At 39.2% G+C, this 13,366-nt stretch overlaps 1 protein-coding gene across 6 annotated transcripts in view; it reads left to right on the forward strand.

The window, feature by feature from the left end:
- DNAAF9 (dynein axonemal assembly factor 9) overlaps positions 1-13,366 on the forward strand; it is a 155,727-nt gene that overhangs the window by 46,740 nt on the left and 95,621 nt on the right. For all 6 annotated transcript variants that reach the window (XM_070587938.1, XM_070587936.1, XM_070587937.1 and 3 more), the window contains 2 exons: positions 447-502; positions 4,007-4,142. In XM_070587938.1, the coding sequence (XP_070444039.1) occupies positions 447-502; positions 4,007-4,142 (192 nt within the window). The remainder of the gene's footprint in view (positions 1-446; positions 503-4,006; positions 4,143-13,366) is intronic.

Below are 13,366 nucleotides of genomic sequence, written 5' to 3' on the forward strand. Positions count from 1 at the left end.
TTTAAATTAGTATGTTAGAATGAATATATATTACTTTATTGGAAATGTAGAAAAAAATTTTTTAAATAGAAGAAAAAATTTCCATATGGTTAGTAACCTGGACCATAGTTGTGGTTGGTCCAGTTTCCTTTCAGTAGTTAAAAACTGTAAAATTTGACAATAATTTCTTTTCTTTCATTTCCTTTTCTTTTTCTTTTGTAGCCTTTTGTCTTTTATTTCTTTGCTATTTTTTTGTTTGTTTGCTACCTGTCCCCAAAATTCATTTTGCTATCCACCACATTCTTCCACGTTCTTATCTACAAACATACATTTCTCTCTCTCTCACTCTCACACTCTGTCTCTATCACACTCACACACATTATATACATAGATACATATATGAGAGTTTTTGTGATTGTTTTATAAAATTATGATCTTAATACATACAATGTTGACTTCTTTTTTAGCCATTCAGAAGTTACTTCAGTCATGGAATGATCTCCAGCCATATAACTGAAAACAGGTAAGGTTTTTAGAGTAGAAAGATGAATGGTAGTAGAGAAAATGGGGTTGACAAGGAGGATGGATATGGGGGAGCATATAAGTTCAGAAGCTAGAGTCAGGAAAACATGGGTTGACTTTAATCATCACTGGGTAAGAAATCTATACTCTGTAAAATCATCTGTTTCACTGCTTTTGTATTTTTGTACTTTTTTTTTTTTTAATTTTATTTTTTTTCGTTTTTCTCCCCAAAGCCCCCTGGTACATAGTTGTATATTCTTCATTGTGGGTCCTTCTAGTTGTAGCATGTGGGACGCTGCCTCAGTGTGGCTTGATGAGCAGTGCCATGTCCGCGCCCAGGATTCGAACCAACGAAACACTGGGCCGCCTGCAGCGGAGCGTGCGAACTTAACCACTCGGCCAGGGGGCCAGCCCCTGTATTTTTGTACTTTTTAAATATAGCTTTTTAGTAAACTAGCTTTTAAAACACTGTAGCTTGCTGAAATCTAAAGAAGGGAATTTTTTTATTATTTCCCTAGCCCAGGAAAGCGAGAGGAAGCAGAGTGTCCAAGAGCTGGGCAGGGATCAGTAGTGGCTTGTGGGAAGTAAAAGGGATCTAGTGTAAAGGTCCAGCCAGAGGAAGACCTGGAGCAGTGAGGGTTGCTGTGTTTGTTTTCTTCAAGTGTTGCCTTCAGCACCTCTAGTGTAGAGATCATCAGGAGGGCCCAGCAGGGAAGAGTTCCACTAATGGATAGATGAGAGTAGATCTTTCCTCTCTTTTCTTCCCCAATTCCAATCCAATCTGATAGTGAGACAAACTAATCATCTTTTTCTGCCCAAAGTGTCACTTAGCTTGAATTAAGCTTTAGAAGAAAAATCAGAGTCATGTTTATTTTTAAGAGCCCCTGTTTGCGTGAAGCTTAAGGAAGTATTTTTAAGAGTAATGAAAAGAAATGCAAAGAATTTTCTGCATGACAACTAAGGGCAATTTAAGGAAAAGGTAGAGGATACAGGAAATTGTCTTATTTGTTTTAGCTGCTGTGACAAAAATACCATAAACTGGGTGGCTTATAAACAAAAAAAAATTTATTTCTGAGAGTTCTAGAGGCTGAAAAGTCCAAGATCTTGGCACTGGCAGATTCAATGTCTGGTGAGGGCCCACTTCCCCATAGATAGCTGTGATTTAACTATAACCTCACATGGCAGTAGGGGTGATGAATCTTTCTGGAGCCTCTTTTTTTTTTCTGAAAGATTTCATTTTTCCTTTTGCTCCCCAAAGCCCCCCAGTACATAGCTATGTATAGCTATGTATTCCCAGCTTTGGTCCTTTTAGTTGTGGCATGTGGGACGCTGTCCCAGCATGGCCCAATGAGCGGTACCATGTCTCTGTGCAGGATTCAAACCAGAGAAACCCTGGGCCGCCGAAGCTGGGCGCATGAACTTAACCACTTGGCCACAGAGCCTCTTTTATAATCCCATTCATGAGGGATCCATCCTTAAGACCTAATCACCTCCCAAAGGCCCTAGATCCTAAACTTTGGGGGTTAGGATTTTCACATGAATTTTATGGGGACACATTCAGTCCATAGCAGAAACTATCTTTTTAAAATTTCCTTAGGGGCTGGCCTGGTGGCGCAGTGGTTAAGTGTACATGTTCCACTTCGGCAGCTTGGGGTTTGTTGGTTCGGATCCTGGGTGCAGTCATGGCACCACTTGGCACACCATGCTGTGGTAGGCGTCCCACATATAAAGTAGAGGAAGATGGGCATGGATGTTAGTTCAGGGCCAGTCTTCCTCAGCAAAAAGAGGAGGATTGGCAGCAGATGTTAGCTCAGGGCTGATCTTCCTCAAAAAATTAAAATAAAAAATATCCTTTAGTTGTTGAATATATGTTGAGAACATGTGACATACTAAGCAAGAGATACTTGGTTAAAAAATAAACCAGACATGGTCTTTGCCCTCATGGAGTGTATAGTGTGGTGGGGAAGTAAGACATTAATCAAGCAACCTCACCAAGAATATATAATTACAAACTCTGATTGGTGCCATGAAGGAGCAAAGGACATAGTACTGCAAATATCATAACTGGAGAGCATGACCTCTTCAGGAGGAAAATCTGAATGATGAGTAAAGATAATTTAGAGAAGGGAGAAAAGCAGTGGTCCTGAGATGAGAACATAAGGAACATAAAAGAAGTGTGTGTTAAGGAAGATAAAAGAAGGTGAGTTTGGCTGGAGTATGAGAGTTGAGGGAGAGTGGCCCTACGTGGAGCTAAAGAAGTTGGCCAGGCCAGGCCATGCACATCCTTGCTGGCCATGTGAAAGATTTTGGTCTGTCTCCTGAAAATAACATAAAAGCATTGCATATTTAAATGATCGTCCTTCTTGCAATGTGGAGATTAGATTATAGGAGGGCAAGAGTGGAAGCAAGGAAACATTGCACTTCTCCAGGGAAAAAAGAATGGTGGCATGGACTAGGCGTGTGACCATGTGGATGGAGGGAACTGGACAAATAGGAGTGAAATTTGGGTAGATTGATTGCATTTAGAGGGTGAGGGAGCAGAAGTCAAGGAGGCCTCTTAGGTCTAGCTCAGTCCCTAGGTGAATGATAGTGCTGTTAATACTGCAAAAACTGGAAGGGAAACAGGTTTAGGAGTAGATCATGAGAGGACAGGAGAGAAAAAACAGCTGAAAGTAAAACCCTAGGAATGTTCAGAGGCCAGGTAGAGGAGGAAATGCCGGACAAGGAAGACTGAGAAGCAACAGTTCTTGCAGGGGGAGAGTGTCAGGTGCTTCAGAGAGACCAAGGAAGGGCGGGCTGAAGACTGACCATTGGGTTTGTTATATGCTACATAAAAGGCATTTGGGAATAAAGGCAAAAGAAAAAAAAGACATTTTGTGACCTTTTCAAGAGTGATTTGAGTGAAACACCTGAGAAGGGTCGATTGACGTCTGCTGAGAAGTGAGCAGAATGTGAAAAGAAAAAACAAAAATAAAAACACAAGTCCAGCAAGAGAGGAGAGGGCAAAAGGTGATGGTTGCAGGGGCAGGTAGGTGTGGTGGTGAGAACATTTACAACCCTACTCTCCTCCTTCCCTCCTGAAAGCTACTCAGGAATGGTTAATGGCTCTATTGTGTCTACAGTCCAAGCATCAGAACTACTATCATTCTTTAAAATTTATATTTCTACTAAGATGCTATTGTCTAAAACTGGGATTTTGCTTCATCTCTGCATCATGGACAGCAAACTTATGGAACTTTCTCCTTAAGAAGTAGGACAAGCTGAAAATATAAACCTGATTAGGGTTTACTTATGTCCCTAAATGACTGATCCCTATGGGTCAGTAAGAGGAATCGAGACATCTGGTATCCCTTCCCAACCAGCAAGGAGCATTAGGTGGGCTGTACTGACTACTTTGCTCATACTACCAGACACCACTCAGAAAAGCCCAAGAACTCACTCCCTGGGAGATTGTCCTGGCTGGGAATCTCTTTTCTAATCACATGTTTTTGATTTGCCCCTCCAGCCCTAATAGGCAGCCATTTGTTCTCTTTGGTAATCACTCCACACGAGAAAATCTGAATGCTGGCAACTTTAACTTCCCTTCTGAGGGGCACCTGGTACGCAGCACTGGTCCCAGTGGGAGTTTTGCCAAACACATGGTGAGTGGCTTGACTGCTGGGTGCTTAATTGGTTTTATTATCAAATAGGGAGGAGGGGAGCTGGATAAAAGGAATCTTTCCAGTTAATGTATTGATTTAACCTTTAACTTGAAGTTGTTTTAGAATGAAAAGTGATTGGAAACTGACTGTAGGTATTTTTGTGTAAGTACTGGGTATGATTTGAAAAAATATTTAATTTTTAAATGTTTGAAGGAAAAAGGTTTAAAAAAAAATACTTTCAGGGCCAGCGCGATGGTTAAGTTCGTGTGCTCTGCGTTGGTGGCCCAGGGTTCGCAGGTTCGGATTCTGGGTACAGACCTATCACCACTTGTCAAGCCATGCTGTGGCCACATCCCACATAAAATAGAGAAAGATTGGCACAGATGTTCCAGTGACAATCTTCCTCAAGCAAAAAAGAGGAAGATTGGCAACAGATGTTAGCTCAGGGCCAATCTTACACACACGCACAAAAATAAAAATAAATACTTTCACAAACCAAACTCTTTAAGTTGTCAGAGTAGTATTGTCAGTAGAATAAGAATTGTAAATTAACTTGAAAATAGACAGTCATTCCAAGCCTAAGTTTGGTATGTCTTGAGTGTTAGATTTCAGGACATAAACCTTGAGGATCACTGTTATTTTATTGAGGGTGCCAGGGAGAAAATTTTTACACTTGATGGTAAATTGCTGCATTCTTTTACAGGAAACATTAGACTGAAATATGAGATTCTAATGATTGTAAGAATCTATGGAATTTTAAGTGTTTTCAAAATGTTCCTGACAATCAGGAGAGCTGGGGAGATAGGTACTATTATTTTTCAAATTTGGATTTGGGGAACATGAGACCCAAGTCTCTGGACTGAGACCTGAGATCTACCTCCAACCCAGTCAGGCATATAGGGCTACTTGAATGGATATGCTGTCAGGATCTTGCTGGCCTGTAAAGGGAGGGCTCAGGCCTCATTTTAACCCTCCAGAGCACTCTTGGAATAGCAACTGATGTGGGCTTCTCTGTGTAATCTTGTTGACTCTACATATTAAATCAAAAATAAAGAGACAATCTGATTTCTGCTTCTGGGAAGATGGAGTAGACATACTTTTACCTATTCCTCCCACTAAGTAAAACTAAAAACCCTGGGTGTTACGTATAAAACAAACATAGGAAGACTCTGAAAGGTAGAAGAAGACAGATTGGCTAAAAACCTCAGGACCAAAAGAACAAAATGGCAGTGAGTTTTCTGGAGTTTCTTTTTGCCTATATATCCCAGCCTGGATACTGGACAAGCTGGCAACCTGGAAATGCCAATAGGCACAGACATAAAAAGCCCCAAGAAAAGCCTGCTGTCTCTGGCCAAAGGACCAGGAACAGGGCAGCCTAGCAAGACAGAAAGTATTGTCTTTTAGACAACAGCTGTTCTACTCCAGCCAAAACCCATAGAAAAAAATGCATCTCCACCCCATCCCTGTCAGCAAGGGCTGAGTGGAGAGCCTAGATGTCTACCCTTACCAGGCTGTAATGGAGTGCCATCCCCTCAACCCCACTCCTGTCAGGGTAGTGTCAGAGAAGACCCAATGACTTTCATCCCTGTGGGCACTAATAAACCCTACCCCGTCACAGTAACAGTGGAGACCACAGGGGAGCCTAGACTTCCACCCCTATTCAGCAGAAATGAGGTGTCCCTCCTTGGGGTAGTATCATTGGAGGCCAATGGAGAATCAGGACTTTGACAACCACTCAGTGATAACACGGCCACTGCCTTACCCATTGTGTCTGTCACTCTCCCAAGCCCAGGTGGTATCAGCAGAGGCATACTGGGGAATCTGAACTCCCACCCCTGCCCAACATTAATAAGGAGGACCCCCACCATACACACTCTCATACTCAAACACACACTTGCACTCACACTGAGTGTTAATAGAGGCTGAGCAGAGAACCTGGACTTCAAGTCTTACCTGGGAGTAATGAAACATCAGTCTCACCTGTTCACCCACGGAAGCGGTATCAGAGGAGGCCTGCTAAAACACGAGATTTAAATAAGATCCAGAGAAGACTTCCAGTATCAGCCCTAAGATGTCAAGAGCTTGGAAATCATCCCTCCCATATTTACAACAAGAAAAAGCTGAATAAACTAAAAACTAACATTTGTGTTGGACTCAGAGGACTGAAGTCTCAAGGCAGACTGCCACTCCAAAGTCTAGAGAGTCAGGTGAGTCCACAGAGTCACAGCCAGTACCTGCTTACCTGGAGCAGAAGCCACACTTAAGTCATAATTTTGATGCATTCCTGGAGGCTGCATTTAGACCAGTGTGAGAGTGAGAAACTCCTGGGGGACACAGTCTTAGAGGGGCCCCCAGGCATTTGTGGGTTTAACTTCTAGGAACACCTCCAGGTTCTCATGGTAAAGAGCCAAGAAAATCCAATCCTCCTTGTGACTCCAGCAGGGGAAAGAGAAGAGTAACCATTTTGAAATATAACAAAGGCCTACTCTCCAAGAAAAGGACTTTACCAGAGCCTTATCTCATCTGAGAGAAGGACATTTACCTGACTCCAGCAGCACACTCTATCCTTCCTATCTTACCTAAGGGAGGGAACAAAAAGAAAAATCTAAGAAACACTTGTGAAGGTCATAGCCCAGGGACACAGGCCCACTAACAGACTCAGATGTAATCATAAGATTATAGAACACTTTCCCTCCTCCATTACCTTACCACCATGCCAGCAGGTCTTCAATATAAGGGATTACTGGTAAGAGAGCTTCAAGGTGCAGACTGTTCAAGGAGGAGTTCTTTTTTTTTTTTTTTTTTTGAGGAAGATTAGCCTTGAACTAACTACTGTCAGTCCTCCTCTTTTTTCTTGCTGAGGAAGACTGGCCCTGAGCTAACATCCATGCCCATCTTCCTCTAATTTATATGTGGGACGCCTGCCACAGCATGGCTTGCCAAGCGGTGCCATGTCTGCAACTGGTATCCAAACTGGCGAACCTCAGGCTGCTGAGAAGCAGAACCTGTGAATTTAACTACTGTGCCACCTGGCCAGCCCCAAGGAGGAGTTCTTATGGAAACTCAAAGACAACAGCAAAGACAAATACAGCAACTAGAGGAATTTGAAGCCCCTGGCACCTGCAACTACAGAGAAATTAAACATGACCCAACTCCCTGCCAGATTAACATAAAACCTGACATTAAAGCCTATTTACTTCAGTTCCTAATACCTGATACATCATGCCTGGCTTTCAACAAAAAATTACAAGACATGCTAAAAGGAGGGGAAAAAAAATGGCAATCTTAAGAAATAATGCAACCATCAGAACCAGACTCAGATATGACTCATATTTTGGAATCTTCAGACAGAGAATTTAAAATAATTGTGATTAATATATTAAGACTCTAATGGGAAAAGTAGACAACATGTAAGAACAGATGGATAATGTAAACACAGAGATGGAAACTCTAAGAAAGAATCAAAAGGAAATGCTAGAAATCAAAAACAAGGAAGAGAACATCTAAGAACTGTGAGGCAGTTTCAAAGAGTGTAACATATATATAATGGGAATATCAGAAGGAGAAGAAAGAGAGAAAGAAACACAAGAAATATCTGAAGTAATACTGGCCAAGAGTTTTCCAAAAGTAATGACAGACACGAAACCATAGATCCAGGAAGCTTAGAGAACACTAAGTAGAATAAATACCAAAATATCTATACCTTGACCTATCATATTCAAATTTCAAAAGACCAAAGACATTAAAGAGAAAATCTTAAAAGAAGCCAGAGGGAAAAAATACCTTATCTGCAAAGGAACAAGGATAAAAATTACAGTGGACTGCTTATCAAACCATGCAAACAAGAAGAGAATGGAGTGATATATTTAAAGGGTTGAAAAGAAAAAACCCCACTGACCTGAATTCTATATCCAGCAAAATTATATTCAAAAGAAAAGAGGGGAAAAGTAGAGAAGAAATAAAGACTTCCTCAGACAAACGAAAAACAGAATTTGTCACCAGCAGATCTGCCCTGGGAGAAATGTTAAAAGAAGTTGTTCAGGCATTAAAAAAAATTTATATAGATCAGAAACTTGGTTCTACATAAAGAAAGGAAGAACATCAAAGAAGGAAAAAATGAAGGTAAATAAAATCTTTTATTTTTAACTGATCTAAAAGATTAATAATAGTAACAGTGTATTAGGTGGTTATAACTTATGGATAAGTGAAATGAATGACAGCAGTTTCATACAGGATGGGAGGAAGGAAATGGTACTGTTCTCATACAAGGTACCTGCGCTACAGATGAAGTGATATCATGTGTATCAAGTATAATTTGAAGGTGGACTTAGATTAGTTATAAATGTATATTGCCAACTGTAGGAAAACCGCTGAAAAATGTCCAGGTTTCAATTGAAAAATCACTAGAGATCTCCAACTGAATGAAAAAAGGCAGTCATCATATGCCAACACTGGAGATAATACAGATGTGAGAAGTAACCAACAAGAGTTTAGAGCAGCCATTATAAAATGCTTCATTGAGCAATTACAGATACCCTTGAAGTAAATTTAAAAATCGTGAGTTTCAGCAAAGAAATAGATATGAAGAACCACCTAATGGAAATTTTAGAACTAAAAATACAGTAATCAAAATAAAAAATTTGTGAACGGACTACAGCAGAATGGAAAAGAGAGAGTTAAGAAATCAGTGAACTTGAAGATAGAACAATAGAAATTACCCAATCTGAACAGCAGGGCAAAATGGACTGAAAAAAACTGAACCTGAGAGATCTGTGGGACTATCACAAAAGATCTTAACATTCCTTTCATTGTCATATCAAGAAGGAGAGGAGAAAGAGAATGGCACTGAAAAAATATTCAGAATACAATGGCTGAAAATTTCCCAAATTTGGCCCAAAAAAATCATGAACCTCTAAATTCAAGAACCTTAGTGAACCCCAAACATGATTAAACCCAAAGATATTCACACCAATACACATCAGATTCAAACTTCTAAAAAGATAAAGGAGAAATGCCAGAGAGAAATGACACCTCACTACCTATAAAGAAAACAATCAGAATGAATGTATATTTCTCATCAGAAACCATTAAAGCCACAAGGAAGTAGCACAACATTTTTCAAGTGCTAAAAGAGAACTGCCACCTAGAAATCTATATCCAGTGAAAAATCTCTTTTGGGAATGAAGAGGGTATCAAGACATTCTCAGTTGAAGGAAAACTAAGAGAATTTGTTGCCAGCAGACCTACCCAAAAGAACAATTAAAGGAAGTTTGGTTCAAACAGAGGAAATGATAAAAGAAGTAATTTTAGAACGTTAAGAAGGACAAAAGAACACAGTGATAAAACTAGTGCACCACTGAATTGTATACTTTAAAATAGTTTTATCGCAAAAAAAAACCCGCCCACAGTGCACACTCAGATTGTGGATGGTGTAGCCGGTTTCTGTTCTTAGGTCTCTATGACTCCAAAGCCAAAGGGCTTTCACTCATTAATTTGGTAATCTTTACTGAGTGTCTACTATGTGCCAATCACTGTGCTAGGTGAAGAAAATATATAGTCAATGTCTTTGCCTTTCAGGATCTCACAGACTTATAGAAGAGTCAGTAAGGATGGTGAAATGTTTGGAGCAATAATTTAACCATCCATTACATACCTGTTAGAATGGCTAAAATCCAAAACACTGCAAACACGGGTTCAGAGTGAATAGATGGAAGACAATACTCCAAGCTAATGGCAAACGAAAGAAAACAGGTGTTGCACAAATACTTATGGCAGACAAAGTAGACTTCAAGATAAGACAGATAAAGAGAGACAAAGAAGGCAGTATATAATGATCAAAGAGACACTCCACCAAGAAGACATAACACTTATAAATATCTATGCACCAAACACAGAAGCTTCAAAGTACATACAGCAACAGTTAAAAACCTAAAAGGAGATATTAACAATAACTCAATAATAGTAGGGGATCTCAACACTCCACTCACATCAATGGATAGATCATCCAGACGGAAAGTCAACAAGGAAACAGTGGAATTAAATGAAAAGCTAGACCAGTTGGACTTAATAGACATATATAGAACCCTCCATCCAAAAAGAGCAAAACACACATTCTTCTCAAGTGCGCCTGGAACGTTCTCAAGGATAGACTATATGCTGGGAAACAAGGCAAACCTCAATAAATTTAAGAAGATTGAAATAATAACAAGCATCTTTTCCAATTACAATGCTATGAAGCTGGAAATTAGTTACAAGAAAAAAGCTGAGAAAGGGACAAAGGTGTGGAGACTAAACAACATGCTATTGAACAGCCAATGGGTCGTTGAAGAAATTAAAGGAGAAATCAAAAAATATCTGGAGACGAATGAAAATGAAAACATACCGTACCAACTCATATGGGATGCAACAAAAGTGATACTAAGAGGGAAATTCATCGCACTCCAGGCTCACCTTAACAAACAAGAAAAATCCCAAATAAGCAATCTCAAAGTACACTTTACTGAATTAGAAAAAGAAGAACAAAGCCCAAAGTCAGCAGAAGGAGAGGAATAATAAAAATCAGAGCAGAAATAAATGCAATTGAAACAAAAAAGGCAGTAGAAAGAATCAGTGAAACACAGAGCTGGTTCTTTGAGAGGATAAACAAAATTGACAAACCCCTAGCCAGACTTACAAAGAAAAAAAGAGAGAAAGCTCAGATAAATAAAATTAGAAATGAAAGAGGAGAAATAAAAATGGATACCACAGAAATACAAAGGATTATAAGAGAATACTATGAAAAGGTATATGCCAACAAAATAGACAATGTAGAAGAAATGAGTAAATTCTTAGACTCTCACAACCTCCCAAAGCTGAACCAAGAAGAAATAGATAATCTGAATAGACCAATCACAAGTAAAGAGATTGAAACAGTAATCAAAAACATCCCAAAAAATAAAAGCCCAGGACCAGACCGCTTCCCTGGAGAATTCTACCAAACTTTCAAATAGGACTTAATACCTATCCTTCTCAAGCTATTCCAAAAAATTAGGGAAGGCAGAATGCTTCCTAACACATTCTATGAGGCCAATGTCACTCTTGATACCAAAGCCTGACAAGGATAACACGAAAAAGGAAAGCTACAGGCCAATATCACTGATGAACATAGATGCAAAAATCGTCAACAAATATTGGCAACCTGAATACAGAAATCTATCAAAAAGATCATACATCATGATCAAGTGGGACTTATACCAAGGACACAGGGATGGTTCAACGTCTGCAAATCAATCAGTGTGATACACCACTTTAACAAAATGAGGAATAAAAACCACACGATCATCTCAATAGATGCAGTGAAAGCATTTGAGAAGATTCAAAAACCATTTATGATAAAAACTCTTAACAAAATGGGGATAGAAGGAAATTACCTTGACATAGCAAAAGCCATATATGACAAACCCACAGCCACCATCATACTCAACAGGGAAAAACTGAATGCCATCCCTTTGAGAACAGGAACAAGACAAGGGTGTCCACTCTCACCACTCTTATTCAACACAGTACTGGAGGTTTTGACCAGATCAGTTAGGCAAGAAAAAGGAATAAAAGGAATCCAAATAGGAAATGAAGAAGTAAAACTCTCACTGTTTGCAGACAACATGATCTTATATATAGAAAACCCTAGAGAATCCATCAGAAAACTATTAGAAATAATCAACAACTACAGTAAAGTTGCAGGGCACAAAATCAACTTAGAAAAGTCAGTGGCATTTCTATACTCTAATAATGAACTTACAGAAAGAGAACTCGAGCACAGTCCCATTTACAATGGCAACAAAAAGAATAAAATATCTAGGAATAAATTTAACCAAGGAGGCAAAGGACTTATACAATGAAAACTATAAAACATTATTGAAAGAAATTGGTGATGACATAAAGAAATGGAAGATATTCCATGCATATGGGTCAGAAGAGTAAACGTAGTTAAAATGTCCATACTACCCAAAGCAATCTACAGATTCAGTGCAATCCCAGTCAGAATCCCAGTCACATTCTTCATGGAAATAGAACAAAGAATCCTAAAATTCATATGGGGCAACCGAAGGCCCCGAATAACTAAAGCAATCCTGAGGAAAAAAAAACAAAGCTGGAGGCATCACAACCCCTGACTTCAAAATGTACTGCAAAGTCATAGTAATCAAAACAGCATGGTACAGGCACAGAGATCAAGGGAACAAAACTGAAAAGCCCAGAAATAAAACTGCACGTCTACAGACAGCTAATCTTCAACAAAGGTCCCAACATAGAACGGAGAAAATATAGTCTCTTCAATAAATGGTGTTGGGAAATCTGGACAGCCACATGCAAAAGAATGAAAGTAGACCATTATCTCATGCCTTACAGAAAAGTAAACTAAAAATGGATCAAAGACTTGAAGATCAGACCTGAAACTGTAAAACTTCTGGAAGAAAATATAGGTAGTACACTCTTTAACATCAAACTTTTTAAAAGGATCTTTTCAAATACCATGTCTTCTCAGACAAAGGAAACAAAAGAAAAAATAAACAAATGGGACTTCATCAGATTAAAGAGCTTCTGCAAGGCAAGGAAACTAGGATCAAAACAAAAAGACAACCCGCCAATTAGGAGAAAATATTTGCAAATCATATATCTGACAAGTGGCAATCTCCAAAATATATAAAGAACTCACACAACTGAACAACAAAAAAACAAACAGCCCGATCAAAAAATGGGCAGAGGATATGAACAGACATTTTTCCAAAGAAGATATACAGATAGCCAATAAGCACATGAAAAGACGTTCAGCATCATTAATCTTCAGGGAAATGCAAATCAAAACTACACTAAGATAGCACCTTACAACAGTTAAAATGGCTGTAATTACTAAGACTAAAAATAACAAGTGTTGGAGAGGGTGTAGAGAAAAGGGAACCCTCATACACTGCTGGTGGGAATGCAAACTGGTGTAGCCACTGTAGAAAACAATATGGAGATTCCCCAAAAAACTAAAAGTAGAAATACCATGTGACTCAGCTATCCTACTATTGGGTATCTATCCAAACAACTTGAAATCAACAATCCAAGGTGACCCATGTACCCCTATATTCATTGCAGCACTGTTCACAATAGCCAAGACATGGAAGTAATCCAAGTGCCCATCACTGATGATTGGATAAAGAAGATTTGGTATATATATACAATGGAATACTACTCACCAGAAA

Source organism: Equus przewalskii, chromosome 21 (assembly GCF_037783145.1).
Source record: "Equus przewalskii isolate Varuska chromosome 21, EquPr2, whole genome shotgun sequence".
Classification (NCBI taxonomy): domain Eukaryota; kingdom Metazoa; phylum Chordata; class Mammalia; order Perissodactyla; family Equidae; genus Equus; species Equus przewalskii.